The 19,992-nt window shown below is 48.6% G+C and overlaps 1 protein-coding gene across 1 annotated transcript in view; it reads right to left on the bottom strand.

The window, feature by feature from the left end:
- Window positions 1-1,810: 1,810 nt before the first annotated feature.
- LARGE1 (LARGE xylosyl- and glucuronyltransferase 1) overlaps window positions 1,811-19,992 on the bottom strand; it is a 478,727-nt gene continuing 460,545 nt past the window's right edge. The window contains 3 exon segments of the mRNA XM_049115330.1: window positions 1,811-3,346; window positions 5,721-5,916; window positions 11,485-11,631. Coding sequence (XP_048971287.1) covers window positions 3,149-3,346; window positions 5,721-5,916; window positions 11,485-11,631 — 541 coding nt within the window. The 3' untranslated portion in view covers window positions 1,811-3,148.

The following is a 19,992-nucleotide window of genomic DNA, read 5'->3' as shown; positions in this document are numbered from 1 at the left end:
AAATTAAATTCTGGGTCTGCCATATAGTGACGATGAATTTAGGGAAGTTAATTTCCCAGCGCTCACTCGATTTCCTCACCTACAAATAGCAGGTTTCATTTTGCAGTTTTGCTGCAAGGATTCAATGAGCTAATGCATGCACAAGGCCCTTTTACATGGTGGTTACTCAATGAATCTTAGCTCTCCCAGACACTGGATATTATGGAGGCTAAAGCGAGAGAAACCTTTCTTTCCTCCCAGCTGAAAGCCAAGATGGTATTGACTTTTTAAAGCATGAAAACACCAGCGTGACCCATTTATAAGCTTGTTTTGCCCTGGGGAACTGAGATTAAGGAATCACCATGGGTAGGAACTGCCTCTGCCCTGAGGGCTGAAGCTCCCCCTGCCCGTGAACTGGGGCTGGTAAGGAGCTGCTGCTCTCAATGTAAATTCTGGGAATTATTTGAGGCTCTGCAGAACTCAGCCTCCACTGGGTTGGCAGCCTCAGTGTTGAACTTGGGCATTAGCCAGCATCTGAGCTCTAGCCTTAAGTGAGACCAGCTTCATTATGTCAGGCACCTGTCTTTGGGGAAATAGGATTTTCTCCTGTCAGTGTGGAGAGTCAGTTTCTGGCTTTAATAAATTCAGTGTACATGAAGCTACATCGTCCTCCAATTTACACCTGTTGTCTCAAAGTACTTAGCACCTTCTCTTATTCTCAGAAGTGACCCAGTCTGCATGGTAAGTTATATGGTCACGACTCTACCCATAGAAAGGCAAAGGAAGGCAAGGTGGCTGGGCAGGATTCAGGAACTGTAAAAAATAAAAGGCTTTAGGGAATTAAAATTTGATTTTTAGCGTCAAGGAACCAGTAGTACTAGTACATTTCCACTTAGCTTAAGTAGCTAGTAGTGACTGATTAAAAATTACATTAACAATGGTCTTCTCTATAAAAGATAATTTTTGAGCAAGTGTGTGTGTGTTGGTGTGTGTGTATACAGAAGGAAGAGAAAAAGGCATTGGTGTGCTGGTAAATGTTTAACCATCAGCTCTTGGGGTGGTGATGGTGACCTGATTTGTGGTTTTCTGATTGCCGTGGCGTAAATACTTTCATCATGGCCAATTTCAAAGTAGGAACATGAAACACCGGACACAAGCATAGGAAGGAGATGCACACATTAAGTTCCTGTGAGCTGGCAGGAGCTGGCTCTCACACACCTATGGAGAAAGAGGACTTTAACACGTACTTTGAATACGTTTGTGCTATCTTTTTATAGTATTTGTGTATTAATTTGGGGATGTACATGCTCCGTATATACTATATATATGTAACATATATATGATAAATATATATGCATACACACATTCATATACATACACACGGAAATGTATCCGTATCTGAGGATTAGTCCAAATAATTGTTTTCCTAAGCTTTTTAAATACATTTAGTGAGATCTCCACTTGAGCATATAACACATGCAAGGATCTCGTAAGAGTGCTGTGGGTGTCACATGACCACCAGGACAAAGAGTTGGGGGCTTGCTCCCAGTGATTACCAGGATCTCCCTTGCTAGCAGCTGGGATATAAAGTGTCTAGCTTCTGCGCTGAGACAGAAGATGGACAGAGACTCTGAAGATGCTTTGAGGGTTGGGGCATAAAGTGAGATCTAACCTCAGAAAAGGAGAAAACGAGCGAGGTTAAGGTTCGAATGATGAGAAAAACAAAATGGGAGAACAGAAAGTGTAAGGTTGCCGTTTATGGATCTTGCTCTCTACACTGGCATGTGTCTCGGCAGCATCATCTCACAAGACTGGGAGGGAGCGGGGAAGAAACAGTCCGTACTTTCGTTTATTGAATGCAGCGTTCGCTGGTCACATTGCAACTTAGTACAAACAGCCTCGCCGAGAGTAGGCGTGGACTCTTGTTCTCATCAATGTAAACACAACATTAATATTGAAGATTCAAGAAAATGGGTAAAAAGTCCAGTGTCTCCTCAATCCGTGTAACGGTAAAGGTGCTTGCCTATCCCCCCGCCCCCACCCCCGACAGGTCCCAGAGGGAGCCTGAGGCCGTGACCTTGTCCCAGCCACAGGGAGGCGGCATGAACACAGAGGAACCCAAGGCCTTCTTCCCGAAGGTCTCCAGATGGAAACATGGGTCTTCAGTATTGGGCTTGTGTGAACTACTGCAGTTCTTCTAAAGCCTGAGAGGTTGGTGCCTTCCGTGTGCACCGCAAGAGTCCCTTCAGAGCCCTTTCCCCACAAACCGGTCATGGCCAATAGCATATGTGACCAGTTGTAGAACCACTGGTCTTGGTATTTCCGCAGTCTCTGTCTTAGCCCCTGGATTCTGGAGAGTAGGGGATTCAAAGTCACGGGGGCCTCGGTGATAATCCTGAAGAAGGCTGCCCATGTCTAAATATTGGCCAAAGACTCTCCTACTTGTTGCTGGGCCACTGCTGATGGGGGCATGCTGGATGAGGCAGCGGATTCTCCTTCAGAGCCTTAAAAGATCAGGTTTTCTATTTTGGATTCCCAGACCAAAAACAAACAGACAAACAAAATCCCCCCAAACAAAAACAAATCAAAGCAAAACAAGAGTGTCCTTGAGGATAAAGAACCAACCAACCCCACCTCCAGGTCCTACCAGGTATAATGTCCCCACTGGGTTTTCCCAAATGGTTGGTTCAGATCATTGGTTTGCCTCCCACCCCGGATACGCAGCTAGATTGCAGGACACAAAAGAAAGTTTCTTCAAACGAAGAGACAGTTTTGCTTTTATTTCCTGGGATGGCTAACCCCCAGCACCCTGACTTCCCTTTCTTAAAATGCAATGAGAACATCCTAAAGACCTGCTTGGTTTTGAGGCTTTGTGGTCGGATAACCCCCTGGCTCCCTCGAACTCCTCTGTGTCCCATTCTTGAAGAGACTGTGTCGATGAGCTATCCTTCTGCATCCTGGGAATGTCAGATTTTGGAGCAGAGAGGCGCTGGCCGGATCCTTATCCCAGATCTCTATAGTGTGGGCGGCTTTGTTGGGCCAAAAAGACAAATAAAAACAAACCAAAAAAAGCATCACTCAATTTTGAGTTTGAAGGCTGGGCCCCAAAGAGCAAGTGGCGTTCCCCCTGTAGAAGAGGTCTCTCTCCCTAGTGGCGGACTTCCTGGTGCTAGCTGTTGTTCTCGGCCGTGAGATATTTGAGGGCAGCAAAGCCATAGCGGCGGGACATGTCCTGCTGAAACTCTTCCTTCAGGGTTTTGAGACAGACGCGGTATTGCTTGTTGGACCGGAACTTGGTGATGTCAAAGCTGGGGGCATGAGGCATGTGGATCATGTAAGCATTGGGCAGCACGATGAATTCATATTCCTGGAAGACAAGAGCGGCGTGAGCACTTGCAAGAACCCTCAGGCCTATACGGTGTATGCCCAAGTGGGTGATCAGATGACCAAGTGAATGAATGAAGTGGAGAATGACATCAGCAAGGAGGGTGTATGGAGAGACAGCCATGCCGGAGAGGGACAGTGCAGGGCTGTTGCCATGACGCTGGACAAACTACTTGGCTTCTCTCTGCCTTAGTTTCCTCATCTATAAAGCAAATGTAATAATACCTACCTTGAAAGATGACCAATAATGTACGGAATAGTGCTGGACAGAGCTCCTGGCCCATGAAAGGTTCTTGGTAAATGTGAGCACGTGCCCATGTGGTTGTTCTAGAATGATGCAAGCCATGAGAGACGCTCTTGTTCAATTAAATGATGTCTGTTTATGTGATTTCTCATAGGACTTGATGAGATTTGACAGCCTCAACAGATTAGTACACAAGAGGGGACCAAAAAAAAAAGAATAATAAAAAAAAAGACCCCACTGGATAGAAGCTCACTTAGAACAAAGCTCTTGCTTACTCATCCTTATGATAAGTCACGCTACCATATAGTAGCCTCCACTCAGCATTAGAAATTCAGACTAAAAATAAAACGCCTCCAAAGAGCCAAAATAGGTGACACAAATTTAGGACACGGAACTCTAAAGAGAAGCCAGCACACCTTCCCTCAGACCCCATGTGCTCTGATTTCAGACATAACGTCTGCTAAGCTTTGGTCATCTAGTTTTCTGGCCCAGAGCAGATCAGAATGAACTCTGTAAGGGAGACTCAGAATGGGGAAAGGTAGCTGTTCCAGATGGAGGAACGCTGACAGCAGCAAGAAATGACAGTTGATGGTGGGGAGGAATAAGATAAATACTGAAGAGAAAATGCAAGGGCTCCCAGAGCTTAGCTGTTTGGGACTTTCCTGTGGGGACAAAGAACCTGGCCAATCCCACTAGCCCTACAGGTGTGCTGGATTACCTGTTGGGTATGTACTCATTATTTCGGGAAATCGCTGGAAAGGGTAAAGTTATGTTTGGCTGTGCTACCAGCAAAGAAAGAAAAATAAATCAAGACATTTTCAAGAGTTCTGTCAAAATTGCCTTAAAACAAACAAAAGCCGGGTCTCAGTGCTGGAAAAAATTAACTATTTGAACCAGTTCACCTCACCGCACTGCTGGACACAAGAATATGGCATTTCTTTTCCTTCAAGCAGAAGTTGGGGCAGCCTGAACGTTTCTGTGAGCAGCATTGCACTACCTTCAGTAGTACTGAAAAAATGGATACTAAAGATCATGCTTCTGTTGTTAAGTATGGACACTATTCTACAACCTCCCATCTACACCAGTGGTTTGCAACCCTAGATGCTTATTAAAATCACTCAGGACTGCTCTCAAACATACTGGAACTGTTGGAAAGTTCTCCAGGTGATTCTCGGGGTAGCCAGCACTGAGCATCCGACCTTGCCTTTTTTTTTTTTTTTTTTTTTAATTTGAGGTGCTCCTGTTGAAAGATATTTATCCCGTGCTCCATGAGGAGAAGCCTTGGAGAATAACACATAAAGGGGAAAAAGGTGGGTTTGAGAGGCCTAGGCATCCTTCTCCTAATTTAACCAGATTAGTTTAGCTGTGCTTTTGTTTATTTAACACTGCAGCAAGTCCGGCTTCCTATATGTTTTTATAAAGTTTTATTGGAATACAGCCACGCCCATGTTTAGTTATTGTCTATAGTTGAACTACAACAGCCGAGTTGAGTAGCTGAGTAAGGAGACCTGTAGGCTCCACGAAGCCCCCAAATTTACTATCTGGTCGTCTGCAGAAAGCTTGCAGACACCTGGTGTATCCTGTTAGAATTCTGCCAATTTCTTTTGAAGTAGGTGTTTAGTAAGTATTAGTTGAATGAATGAAAATGTTTCACAATTAAACATAGCCCCCAAATCATTGCTTTTAGTGACAGAGTAAGATAATGCGCTGCATCTCAAGCCACATGCCTTCTTGTGACCCTTATATCGAACTTGTAGAATGCTTTGTGCCAGTTACATGGCACAAGAGCCAAGTGATGATTTTTTTTTTTTTTTTTTGTTCCCATCATTAAATTGGGTGAGGATGGGGAATGAAATGTTTTGTCACAGGACACTCACACTTGCCTGGGTCCTGCTCAGGAATCCAACTCTCACCCAAAGGTAGAGAAAGAGGAATGATTTGGGAATCAGCGGCCCTGAGAATTAGCACTGTCATGTTCTGTTCTGTGGTCCCTGACCACATCTTGTTCTGTCTCCATGCTCTGCTCTCTGACCTCCAGGGTCCCCTTTCAGCCCTGAAGTCTACATGGCTTCTTCCCCCATAGCAACAGCTCCAGGACATTCCATCAGCTCACCTGTGCATCCAGTTCCATGATATGAGCCACCTTGTTCCAGCCAAAGCCCACAAACCTCCGGTCGTACTCAGGGCAGTCCCTTCTCACGACAACGTATGGCTCAAAATCAGCCTCCCACTCAACACGGTAAGGCGTGGTGGCGGTCCGCCACTTGGCAAAGTTTGTGGGAGCATGGCCTTTCGTCCAGACGTGGTACCTGGGTCACATGGAGAAAAGCCATTGGGTACAAGGAAGGAAGCTCAGCTTTACCAATGCTACTGCTTTGGAGGAAGAAAAGGTATATGCGGATACAGTCCTTGTGTGGGTTGCACTGTGATGCAAAAAAAGATAGGTTCAAGTCCGACCTCCAGTACCTGTGGATGTGACCTACTTGGAAAGAGGGTCTTTGCAGATATATCAAGATGAGGTCACAGTGGGTTAGGGTGGGCTCTATTCCAACCACTGGTGTCTTTATAAGAAGGAAATGTGAAAAAAAAATAATAAAAGAAGGAAATGTGGATACTGAGACACACACACCAGAAGGATGCCATGGGAAGGTGGAGGCAGGGACTGAAGTGATGTACCCACAAGCCAAGGAATGTCAAGGATGGTCAGCCTCCACCAGAAGCTGGAGAGAGGCAAAGAAGGATTCTTCCCTAGAGCCTTTGGAGGAGGAATGAGCCTGCCAACACTTTGGTTTTGGATTTCTGGCTTCTGCAATTAAGAGAAAGAACTTCCACCGTGTTGAGCTACCTGGTTTATAGCATCTTGTTATAGCAGTGCTAGGAAACTAATCCAGTCTGTCATCTCCATCCTCCATTAACGAGGAGACTCTCACAATGAAGAGGTAAGTGACTTCCTGGAGAGCTCTGCATCATTCATAGGGACCTAAGGGCAGGTCGGTCTGTGCTGGTTATTCCTACCAGAGAACACAGTGACCCTGTCCCTCATAGAACGTTCTCCCCCTTGAGGCAGAACCTGTGCTTATGTTACATCATCTGGCAAAAAGGATCCTTGCAGATGTAATTAAGGTTACTAATCAGTTGACTTTGGGTTAAACAAAGGGGAATTACTGGTGGGGCGTGGGGCTGGCCGAATCATGTGAACTTTTAGATGTGGGGGAAGAGAGCAAAGAGCCATGTGTGAGCTGCTTGTGGGGCCATGTGGCAGACAGCCAGCAGGAAATGGTGACCACAGTCCTCCATGTGTAAGGAAGAAAGTCAGGGAGCCTAGAGGAGTGCTCTGGAGAACTGGAGCTTTGCCCCCACGAGCGAGGCCCTGAGTGACAATCCAGCCACCTCATGCCCAGATCTTTGACCCTAAGGGACTGTGAGATAATAAATTTGTATTGTTTAAAGCTTCTAAATTCCTTATATGGCAACAGAAGTGAATATCACCACGTAGCAGCAATCATAACAAGCTAACATATATTAAGCACTTGCTATATACTGGTTACACTGTAAATATTCTGCCTACAGCTTTAAGTTCTTGTAACTTATTCAATATCAGGTTACAAATAGTAAGGATGGAGCTGGGATTCAAACCTAGACAGTCTGGCCAAAGGGCCAGGTCCCTGAATTGCTATGCTGGGTGATCTCTCCTCTTTGTCACCATCACCCACACTCTCTGGCCTCTACAGAGCAGAGAGTCAGTGAATAAATTAATGAACAAGTGATCTAAAAACCTGAGGGGTATCTAAGACAGAGAGCAGGTAGTGGGCAGGAATCTGCCTTGGGAAACTACAAAGAGATGGCAGGAGGCCGGGAGCCTAGTGAAGCAGCAGAGCTGGCCCAAGAGCAAGGGGTTAGGGAAAAAGAACATTGTAGAAAAATATGAAAGCAAGACAGAAAAAGGTGGGACCCCAACAAGTTAGGGAGCTTTAGGGAGAAAGGAGCTCGTGGTCTGGGGCCTCACCTCCACTCAGGCAGGCTCTAAGGTGAGGTGTAAGTGAGAGTCAGTGGTCAGTGTGGTGAGTGGAGCTTTTCTGGTAGGGACGCAGCCACCTGCTTACTCTGCGAGGCTGGGCCTCCCTGGGACACCCAGGAACTGCCCAGTGTGGCTGAATGGGCACTGGCCAACCTGTGGCCTGTCAGGACACTGTGTTGCCGGGCTACCTGCCAGGCTAGCAGAGGGCAGGGACCTGAATCCCCGGCTCCATCAATTCAGCAACCGCCACCAAAACCACAGTCACACGATGGGAAGGGAAATGAAAGGCAGAGTAATGCCCCCTTAACGGAGTGTGAGAAGTAGGGATACTGCAAGATGTTGGGATTAATCCAAGAACCAGGCTGGGAAGGAGTTACTTCTATTCGTGAACTAGCTTACAGTTCTCTGGCACCTGACGCTCCCACAGAGCTGGCCCTGCACCTCCAGCGGCCAGGCACTCACTGTAGCTCAAGCTCCGCATAGTGGGGCCACCGCATCAGGGTTCGAATCCTGCCTCTGTCGCTTAGGAGCGGAGGAGTTTGGTCAGCAAACCATCTACACCAGCTTTCACTTCCCTCTTGTGTCCCCTGGGGAAAAGAACAGCTCTCTTGCTGAATGGCGAAGGAACTGGAAGGAGGAAATGTTTATAGAGAGCTTGGAACAGTGCTGGCACACAGGAGGCACTCAATAAATGCTCCTTCCCTAAGAGGCAGTTTAACAAGGCAGCTAAGAACAACGAATCTGGAGCCAGCTGTCTGGGTTTGAATTGTCACTCAGCAGGTGTAGAAAATTTACCTAATTCCTCTGTTCCTTCATTTCTTTCTCTAGGTGACATTATTAATAAATAATAATTATTATTCGTTTCTTTCTGTTGGTGAAACAGAGAGAATAATGACTCCTTCGTGGATTTATGACAATGATGTGAATTCATATAAAGTACCCAGAGCAGTGTCTGATATATAGTGATGCCTCGAAAAATGAAGATGTGCTCATTTCTCCCTCTTCTTTGGCCTGGATATGATGTCAATCCACAGGGGCCTTACTCTCAGTGATATTCGTGTATCAATAGGCATCTTTTTTTTTTTTTCAATAGGCATCTTATTTGGAATACAAACTCTTGGCCTAGTGTGAGAAAGAAGAAGAGAGGGGGAGGGCCGCTGTGTCCCCTGGGGTGGGGAGGCAGCTTCTGTTAGCTCAGCTTGAAGATGGACCAGCATGCCGAGTGGCTGGTCAGCACAGGACAGGGTGACATTACAGTTCACCTGCCCCAAAGCCACGCCAGAGCCTGACTATGCCCCAAGGAAACCACTGTCAGGCCACAGACACGGGACTCCAGGGCTCGTTCTCTGAGACCATCAACACCAGGAGCCTCCAAAAAAAAACAAAAAACAAGACACAAAAAACAAATAACCAAACAGAGATGAGAGGTTTCCTGGATACAGCACATGGGAGGCCACTCTGAAGAGATCTGGGGGCACTCTGCTTTGAGCAGCGGTTCTCAGACTTGAGCTGAGTATCAGAATCACCTAGGAGACTCCTGGCGAACCAGTCACTGGGTTCCACCCGCACAGGTCTTGATCCAGTGCATCCGGGATGCAGCTTGAGACCTGAAGCCTCGAAGTTCCCAGGGGATGCTGAGGCTACATGTCCAGGGACCCCACTCTGAGAACGTAGAGGGGAGGGGAGAGGCAGGGGTGGGGAACGCTTCCCATTCCAGCTGCAGTGGGAGGGGGTTTCTGCTGTGAGGGGACCTGAGAGTTCATCATTTGGAGGGCAGGTGACAAGCAATTTCTCAGGGGCTGGGGGAGAAGGTCTGTAATTTAGCACTTAGCCTCATGGCTGTTAGCTGTTGGCCAGAGCAGGAATCATGGACATGGCAGGCCAAACCCCAGCTTTCCTGCCACAGGCATGGCCTTGAAATGAGTTCTTACATCACCTGGGGATGGACATGGGAGGAAAGATGCCCTGCAAATTTGCCGGACATGGAGCCTTCAGGCTCTGGCGTCTGTGGGAGGCTCACACTAAGATCTGGTCTCAGAGCGTCAGTCTTTACCTGCATCTAACACTGAACATTCAGGACTCAGTTCAACGGTATGTGAGTTAAAAGCATGGTCTTTGCAGCTCCTGAGACCTGGACTGAATCCAGGCTCTGCCATGCTCTGGTGGTGTGTCCTTAGGTAAGTTATTTAGCATCTCAGTGCCTCAGTTTCTTGGTCTGTAAAAGGGGAATGACAGTATCTGCCTCATAGATTTGTTGTGAGGATCACACAGCTGATGACAGTGTCTGGTACAAGTTATATATTCGCCAAATGGTAGTTATTTCTTGCCAGGAAGAAAGAAGTCTGAGTTTAGGGGGTTATTAAACCATTTCAGGTCACTTTCCAGAATTCTGGATAGAGGGAGAAGGCTGGGGTTCGAGTTCTGGCTCTAGCAGGATCCCTCTACTCCTCTGTTTATCTGCATGAAACGTGAACAAGAATCATCTCTGAATTGTTGAATGAATAACCTATCTCATCAGGTTACTTTCCCAAAATAAAATTTGAGAGAGCCTTCTAGAAACTTCTGGTAACTTAACAGTAGTATGGACACCAAAGTTGTTATTATAACCTTTTCAATAAAATTCAGATTGCCTAGAAACGTGTGACGTGTTTACTCACAGGCAGTGTTGGCTGTTTTTGCACTGTTCTGTGTGAAGGCTTCTCTTTAAAATAGGAGCAGGTGGGGCAGTGGCTCTCTCTTCAGACTGCTCTATCAAGAGACCAGGGAGGACTCCTACTTCTCCCACGAGCACTAGACTTAATGCCACAGCCTGTTCCCGGGAGTCAGAACCCATTCACACCTGTACACTCGTACACGCTTCCTGGGCATTTTGGACAGGTGGCAGGATAGCTCCCCAGCAATGGTCCTGCAGGACTTGGGGGCTTGGAAAAATCAGGCCAACGAGGAGCTTGTTCAAAACTGTCACTTTGTGGGGGAACCTGGGTGGCTCAGTGGTTGAGCATCTGCCTTTGGCTCAGGGTGTGATCCTGGGTCTTGGGATCAAGTCCCACGTCGGGCTCCCTGCATGGAGCCTGCTTCTCCCTTTGCCTGTGTCTCTGCCTCTCTGTGTCTCTCATCAATAAATAAACTCTTTTAAAAAAACCAAAACAAACCAGAGATGCCTGGGTGGCACAATGGTTGAGTATCTGCCTTTCAGCAGAGGCCGTGATCCTGGAGTCCCAGGATTGAGTCCCACTTCGGGCTCCCTGTGTGGAGCCTGCTTCTCCCTCTGCCTATGTCTCTGCCTGTCTCTCTCTGTCTCTCATAAATAAATACATAAAATCTTAAAAAGAAAAACAAAACACCTCTCACTTGGGCAACAGGACAGCCGACTGCCCCCTCTGCCATGTTCAAGCCCAGAATCACCTTGGTGCCCTGGGCTGTTGAAGCTACGGACCCCCATCCTCAGCCCAAGGACCTTGGTATCTGGACCGCTCACAAAACAAGGGAACGAGGGAATAGTAACCAACAGGATGAACCCACTTCCCAGATGAATGAAGGAACACACAAACCCAAAGACAGAATTGAGACAGGATCAGGAATCTACCCTGAGTAAAGTACAAAAAGCGTGAGCTAACTTCCTACCTGACATCCTGTCCTTCCATCCAGACACATGATGTCCACTGCCACATACAAGATGAAGCGTGCGGCATGTGGGAAGAGAATATCCCAAAAGCCTAGTTGGGGGCCTGTGGCACTTTTTCTGGCCCTAAGATGGTCTAAGGTAGCAACCAGCTTGTGAGCCAGTGGCTCTGGAGCCTGGCTTCTGGGAACAGGAAGGCCTCAGACACCCCCAGGGGAGGACACTGAGGCTACTCACCTGAATGTGAAGAGAGTCCCCATGTCCAGCATCGACAGCAGCTCCGCTTTCGACTTGGGGAAAGAGAGCCGGTAGCGCAGTGTCTCGAACGCAGGGACAATCATTGCTTTCTTGGTGTTGGCAAGGTCAAGCTGGATGACAGACTTCCTGAAAAGAAAGGGCAGGCAGAGACAGGGTCCCCATGAGGCCTCTCCCACATGAGGGCAGGGAGTTGGTTGGCACGGGGGTGGGGGGAGAGGACAGAAAGCCCAAGTCAAACTCTCAGTTGAAAGATGGGGAAACTGAGGCCCAGGGAGGCTAAGCAGCTTGTCCAATACCACTCAGGAGGCCAGAGAAGAAATGTTGCTTCTGATCCTAAAAGCGGAGTCTTTTTGGAGAGTACAGAGGGCAGGCCAGACAGGAGGGGCTTACTTTCACAGCGAGTGTCCCTGTCAGAGCCAAGTGCAGAAGGCAGGTCTCTGGGGACCCACAGGGGTTGGAGTCCAGCCCTCAGAGTCCACTGGGCTGACCACCACTGGCCACATGCGAACGTCCGACATCAAGTTGATGAGATGGCCACCAACCTGGGCATTTCTGCGTCCCATCTTTTCGACTTCTCAAGCCCAAGTCCCATAGGCCCTGAGCCTTTAAAGTAGCCAGACCTGGGGCACCTGGGGGGCTCAGTGATTGAGCATCTGCCTTTGGCTCAGGGCATGATCCCGGGGTCCTGGGATCAAGTCCCACATCGGGCTCCATGGGAGGAGCCTGCTTCTCCCTCTGCCTGTGTCTCTGCCTCTCTCTCTGTGTCTTTCATCCATCAATCAATAAAATATTAAAAAAAATAAAGTAGGTAGCCCTGCCTCCATAGCCAGCACCCAACACAAGCTCTGGTGTCCACATGAGGGTGGGCATGCTCCATGCACTTCCTCGCTCCCACCTCTGAGCCCGGCCGACTTGCCCTGCTCCTCTGAGACCCAGCTCCTGCCCTTCTAGATTTGTCTGCCATCTCCCGGTTCTGTGGCCATTATTTTGAAAGGGAGAAAGGCTTAGAGAGGAACACAAGGCAGGAGTCTTGTAATGAACACAGATGGGGTTCGAATCCTGGCTCCGTCACTCACTGAGTCTGTTACCAGGCAAGTAATTCAGCTTCTTACCACATCAGGTTCTTCCTCCCTGAAAAGGGACAATGCGATCTCCCTCGCGGAGCTGTTGTAGAGGCTGAACGAGGTAACATAAATTACAAATACTGTTTGGCGCACTTGGCACACGGCTGGCTTGTGGCAACAAGTGGTCACTATTATACCACAACACGGTCCTTGTTCCCTGGCTTGATCTTCCAATGATCCCTTTTGGCCATGACTTTGGTACTTCATTCTGGCTTTCTGCTCAGACCACTGACTCCTGGGATTCGGTGCTAGCAAAGGCTATCTGCTTATCATCTCTGAAGTAGAGAAAGCACTCTTCCTCGGGGTAATCAGGGCACTGGAAGGCATTTTGCAAAATGTTGGAAGAAGTAGCCCCTCCATAGATGTATCACTTATTGTTGTATCACTAAAGTCACCTCACTCTACACAACTGTGAACCAGTGCACAAACAGGGACGGGTCTGCAAAGGGGAGTAACGCTCCCAGGAAGTAAAACTTTGTGAGCTGAGGCCAGTGTGGAGCAAGAACAGAGGGGTGGTTTGAGAAGGACAAGGCGGGGTTTGGTGTCTGTGAATGATGAGGTCAGAGTAAGGACAGGTCTCAGAAGCCAGCCCTGGTTAAGGGGGTGGGTGGCATCGGTGCCCCCTGGAGAGGGCGTGGCTGAGATGGACCAGAAGGTCATTTCAGAATCCTCTGAATATCAGTTGTAATTAATTCTTTGTAATTAGGTTTATGTTAACTATATACCGAATGATATAGGACCCTGATGTCACTATTTCTGGGGAGACTCATAAAGGATGACACCAAGATAGAGTCTGGGTGAGCTAGATTTAGCCAGTTGGATGAGTAGCCTGAGTCAGGCTGCTTTGGTCTGCATTCCTCTCCTGCTTTGTCTCCCTGAACAATGACTTCCCAGTTTTCAAACACCCAAGATGCCTTCATCCATGGCCAAGCCTTCTCTTCTATGTCAATCCTGTATTAGCCATAGGCAGAACCAGGGTTGGCCACCTTTCCTCCAGGAAAACTAGATACCTTAGCTATTGGTTCTGAGTGTTGGGGGTGGGCCACAAGGGTCTAGAGAATATCCGTGGACTCACCAGACGAAAAAGCCCCTGCAACCACCAGGAAGCGGGGAGAAGCAGCACCCCAGCACTGATGAGTGGTTGCTACTCATTCAACAATCCCTGAGCACACCTACTCTGTGCCAGGCACCGTGCTAGGCACTTGGAGACACAGAGTGAACAAAACAGCCAGAATCTTTCCTGCTTGGTATTTACATTCTGGTCGCAAATGTCTCAGGATGCTAAAAGCCCAAGATTGCATTCACTGCTAATTATGCCAAGATAATTGCAAAAAGCGTAGGAAGCCAGTAGCACTGAACCACAAAGCATGGGCAAAGTGTGTACACACATCCACAACAGAGATCTATGAATGTGCACGTGTCTCTACTGCTATTATAACCATGGTTACAGTAGCCACTTCCTGGACTGCCCTGCTCAAAGGTGATTCTCTTTCTCGTGGCTCCTGCATGTAGGAGCAGCTCCAGGAACATATGGCTAGGGCAGTGTTCAGGGGCAGACACTGGATTCAAGCTGAGCAAATCGGTTTCTCACTCCTGGAAATTTGAACAGAGATGCAGAGATTGGAAACCACAGGGCTGACACGTGCTAATGTCAGGCAGCACTCTAGAGGCTTCTGAGCTTCTGCAGCAGAAAGCCCAGAGTTGCCCAGGTTAATTACAGTCTCAAGTATTGGTTTTCCAAATTCCACTTTGATTCCCTAAGAAATACCACTCAACTGTTTTTTTTTTTTTTTGTCTTGTTTTCTTTGATTTCTTTTCATTTCAATTCAGCTGCCTACTATTGGTTTCTGTTATTTGCAACCAAACCACCCTGATAGGTCCAGAGTAAACCGACCCGGTAAGTGGCAAGCTTTACAAAGTGCAGCCTGAAAAAGTCTTATTTCTCTCCGCATAGAGAGCATCAGATTGGAGTGCTTTCTAAAATTCCCCTTAATCTCGTTGAAACACAAACTGCCACAAAGATGGGTTTGTCACTAGAGAGGTCCATTTCAGATGCAGTCCAAAGAGGTCTTGCTATGGATGTCCTGAATGGGTCTCATTATGAGGTTGTTTCAGCAATAAAGTGGTTTTCAGGACAGTGACTCTGAGCACATCTGCTCATTGAGCTGGCAATGATAGAGCTCGGACCCTTCCGGCCGGTTTCCTGTTGGCATATCCTTGCAGGGGGTTTGCTGACCACCTAGGGATGCACAAATTGCCTCCACCATTTATCTGGAAAGTGAGTCCCACAGGAGTGTTTCAAAGGCAGAATCTTCCAGGAACAGAGGGGCCGTACATGGAGGTGAGAAGGCCAGACTGGGAGCCAAGAGACCTGAGCTCTGGAGCCAGCCGTGACGAGCTGAGTGGCATTGGGTCAGTCACTTCATTCACCCCTTGTAGAATGCTAAATCTAGAGTAACACTGAAGATTCTGGAAGGTCATCGGGTGCAACTGCAATCAGACACACTTGGCTTCCAGCTCTGATTCTAAGACTCCTCCTAGGAAGTCACTCGAACCATCCTGAATCTCAGAGTTCATGCTTGTGTTAAATATTGTGGGGAGGGACAAGCACATGTGCATGTGGAAGTCTTTGGTGTCATGCCCAGCACCCGTAAAGTACTAGGTCTGTGATGGTTCAGCCTGTAGCGGTTGCTCTTCTGTGTCAACCTGGCCAGGCTATGGTGCCCGCCGTTTGGCCAAACACTCATCTAAAGTTTGGTGTGGAGGTATTTCGTGGATATAAGTAATTTTACAATCAGTTGACTTTAAATAAAGGCCCTTGCCCTCAACCATTGGATGGGCCTCATCTAAGCAGTCGAAGGATATAAGAGCCAAAACTGAGCTTTCCTGGGAAAGAAGAGGTTCTGCCTCTTGACTGTATCATCCAAATCCTGCCTCAGTTTCCAGCCTGCTGGCCTGTCCTACGAATTTCAGACTTGCCAGTTCCCAGAGTTCCTTAAAACAAGTATCCAGTCTCGTTGGTTCCATTTCTCCGAAGAATCCTGGTTGATGCGCTGTCCCTGCTTCTGGCCAGAGACACTTTCAAAAATATTCCCAAACCTACTACAGCATTTTTGGACTGAGGAACTCTTAGAAAAAGGCTTCTACCTAAGTAGTTCCGAACCCCGCTGGTGTAGCAGAGCATAGCAGGTACACGGGACTTGGAGCCAGCTGGCATCGGGTTCAAATTCTGCCTGCCATGCTCTTATGACCTTGAGCACGATATTCAACTTCTCCTGGTCACAGGCTCCTCGTCTATAAAATGGAGATGACAGCTCTTATCAGGCTTGCTGAAAGGATGAAGTAAAAACAGTCACTCTCGAGACTGACCCAGAGTAACTGATGAACAAATGAGCCCCCTTCCCTTTCCGGGCTCGGCCTCCTGGGGGGCCTAACTGCCAGACATGGGTGAGTGCAGAGGAGCCAGCAAGGACAACGGATTCTTGCATCTAGGGCAGGACGTTGGATGCTAACCTGCTTATCTGTTTAAACAGTGTATTCGATCCCAGTCTCCAGCCAGCTCTCTGGGTCCTTCTTCTGGTCAAAAACAACTCAGGTGTTCTGGATAGAGCAAGTTCGGCCTCTCCAACCTGGTGGAGGGGGAGTTAATGGGGTGGTGGGATCTGTGCACTAGGCAGCGTCTGTCTTCAGGCCCCCCAGTCCTCCTACACCTCTTCTTCCTTTCAGTGTCTCCTCTCTGTTCAGTCAAGTGTGCAAACAGTTCACAGCCTGTTTTGCTGGGAAGAGTGGTGAGCTGGGGAGAGTGTGAGTGGGTAGCGAGGACTCCTGTACCAACCATGGGGGTGGCGCCAAAGGTATGCTGTTAGAAAGATGGGCTTCCTACAGTTCAGTATGACCACACCCCAGGACTGATCCTAGTGGTGGGTGGTACGTGTGCACCCCCCCATACACACACAGCCTGCCCTCCATCTCGCTCCTTTTCACCCTACCCTCTGTCCCAGGACCGGTCTCTGTCACCAGGGAAACATGAAGAGATCACAGGGAAGCATCTCAGAAATACGGAACAGTGGCGTGCTGCAGAACTCTTCCCACTTCGGTGGTGGGGACGAGAGTCCCGGCTGCCTGGGTTTCGCCTCCTGGCTGATTGCCTGTCCTCTCCGTCGCACGTTCTGTGTCTGTGATGACGGCGGTGGTGACAACAGGGTCCACGAGGACCGAGCAGGCCCTGTGTCCAGCAGGTGAGAAGCAGTGGTGCACGCTGCCCGGGATTCTGATCACGCCCATCCTCCGGCGCTGGCTTGACCATGGTCCCAAAGGCTGGTGCCAATGTTGGCCGAGGTGTGACTAGACTGCTGTTTTCCACTTGTTCGTCTCCTCACACACCCCGCCATGTGCCAGGCACTGCACATGTTGGGAAACATCAGTAAATGCAATAGGTAGAGATTCCTGTCCTCAAGGAGCTGACACTTCTGGGAGGGAGACAGCACAGTAAGTGAATCCCGGGGTATGTGGGAAAGAAGGAATTGCCGTGAGGGAGAACAGAGCTGGGTCAGGGTGGTGAGGAATGCCAGAGGTGGGGAATGGGTTGCAGTTTTGGATAAGGTGCTGCGGGTAGGCCTCATGGAGGTGAGCAGTAGGCGAGGAGGCAGTCATGTGGCCATCTGGGGCAGGAGCGTTCCAGGCGAAGGAAGCAGCCAGTGCAAAGGCCTTAGCTAATAACAAGAGCACAATAAGGGACAGGGGGAGTCTCTAAAAATGAGGCCAGAGAGGCACTGGCGGGAGGAGAGCCACACAGGGTCTTGGAGATCACTGAAGGTTGAGGGAGGCAAAAGAACACCACCGCTCTCTCCTCCAAAGGTGTCCATGTCCTAATCCCAGAAACCTGACGATATGAAACCTCACATGGCAAATAGGACTTTGCAGATGCGATTAAGGATCCTGAGATGGGAAGATGATCTTGTATCATCTGAGTAATCACAAGGGTCTGGATCAGAGAGAGGGAGGAGGGTCAGAGTCTGAAAAGAGATGGGACGATGGAAGCAGAGGTGAGGGTGATGTGGCCACCAGTCAAAGAATGTGGATCCCCCTAAGAAAGCAAGAAACAGTCTCCCCTAGAGCCTGCACAAAGAACACAGCCTGTGGACGCCTTGATGTCAGTCCCGTGAGACCGGTTTCTGTTCCTGACCTCCAGAACTCTAAGATAAAATATCTGTGTTGCTTTCAACACCCATGTTTGTGGTACTTTGTTACAGCAGCGATAGGAGACCAATGCAGAGGTCTTGGGATTTTACTGAGTGAGATGGGGAGCCGCTGGAGAACTGCGAGCTAAGGAGATGAGGGGCTTTTTATATTTAAAAGAATCCCTCTGGCTGCGGTGTTGGTAACAGACTGCAGTGTTGCTTGAGTAGAAGCAGGGAGACCAATTAGGGGGCTCCTGACCAATTAGGGGGCTCCCGAGGTGATACGGCTGAGTTAGCTTGGACCACGATCATACCAATGAAGGTGAAAAGGACTGGCCTGGTTCTAAAGCCAGCAGGATTTCTTTACCCACTGGGTGTGGGGTGTGCAGGTGGAGGACAGGAGGTGACCCAAGGCTCTTGGTTTGCATCACAGGAAGACTGAAGTTGCCATCAACTGAGACCCTGGTGTGGACTTTTGGGGGAAGGTGAGACTTAGGTTTCTGACAGTTTGTTTGAGATGCTTGAGAGAACTAAGCAGAGGCAATGAGGAGGCTGTTGGACAGTTGAGTTTTGAGCCCTGTCAAGAGACAGGGCGGGGTGGGGATATTTTGGGGATCAGTGGCCAATGCATTTAAAGCCACGAGACTGAACGTCTCCAAGGGAGGGTAGGATGGGAAGAGATGCAGCCATCGGTGAGAACGAAAGGGAGGGAGTAATAAGGTGGAAGAAACACCAGGAGACAGTGACGCTCTTCAGGAAGCCAAGAGGAAAGAAACGGAGGGGCTGTTGGCTGTCAAACGCTGCTGAGAAGTCAAGATGAGCAGTGAAGGCTGACCACTGGCTTTTGGCAATGTGGCTTCTTTCTGGATGGCTGGCGCCCGGAATAGGACCTGAAGCAGCAGCCGAGACCAGCTAACGGGTGGGGGCAAGGGCTTTGGCCATTTGGAGAGGCGCTGCCCCCTAGTTCTGCAGAAACAAATCCAGTCAACATAAGAGCAGGGTCGAGTCACACATCAGGAACAGGATCCATGTCACCATGCTGGCCCTTCATCCCCCATCCGGAACGCACAATGGTGGTCAGCATGGAAGCAGTGATGTTTACGGAGCCCAAGGCAACTGACCAAGAAACGGGACCTCATACTTGGCAAAAACATACAACCTTGTCATGAGTATCTTTGCTGTGAAAAACGTTTCATTTCACCTTATGTGATTAGAGGTTGGAAAGAATTAACCCACATGGTGCAGACGAGAGGGAGTAAGACTTCCTAACACCTAACCTTTAACACTGAGCTTCAAGCCAGGACAGGAGGCTGTTTTCCAGTTAGGCCCCCCTAGGGGTCCCACAGATGGTAACACTTGTCTGAAAACAGGACGTGACTTACTTGCCTGTTTCCCTCACAGGGTCAGCTGACTTGTTCCTCTCTACTTGTATGTATGCTACCCTAGTCAGGATTCCCAGAGACAAATGCTTCCTCTCTCAGGGGTGTGGGCTTGGGCACTGCCAACCCAATCTGGTGTCACCTCTGGGAACACAAAATGAGAAAAATCATCTACCTCTGATGATTTAGCACGGTAAGGTTTAAACAGAAAGAAAGGGTTTTTGCAATGATCTCCTGTTTCAGGCTGTCTCTATCGGGTGTGAGGGGGAGGGGGCAAACTCAGAGAGCTGCAGGACCAGGGCAGGGGATGGGGTGACCCCGGATCCATGCCCAGCACCAAGATGCCCTTCAACTCTGGCCGCGTGGCAGCTGCATGGGATCGCGTCATCCATGTGGCCACATATTCTGATGCTCCAAGGGGAGCCAGCTAAAATTATTTCAACACATTTGAGGGCTGATTCTCTCCCAGGGGAACACCAGTTTCAAGGGAGGCTGAATCGTGAGAAAAAAAAAAAAAAAAAACAATCTTCTAGATGACAGAGCCTATCTTAACTCCCCCTACTTCATTAATTGTGTAATCATGGGCAATCTGCTTGACTCTCTGGGCTTTTGTTTCCTTATCTTGATAATAAATATTTCACAGACTTGGTTGTTAAGAGAACTAAGATAAAAGACTCATTAATTAATGGATATTTATGAGGCCAGACATAGCTACGGAGCACAGCGCTGCATGAAGAGGCAAAACCTCTGCTGGGACCGAGCTCAAAGTTCGGGGAGGGAGGAAGGCAGGAGCGTAGGGGTCTC

The sequence above is a fragment of the Canis lupus genome, chromosome 10 (genome assembly GCF_003254725.2).
Source record: "Canis lupus dingo isolate Sandy chromosome 10, ASM325472v2, whole genome shotgun sequence".
Taxonomy (NCBI): domain Eukaryota; kingdom Metazoa; phylum Chordata; class Mammalia; order Carnivora; family Canidae; genus Canis; species Canis lupus.
This window is presented reverse-complemented; position numbering and strand designations above follow the sequence as displayed.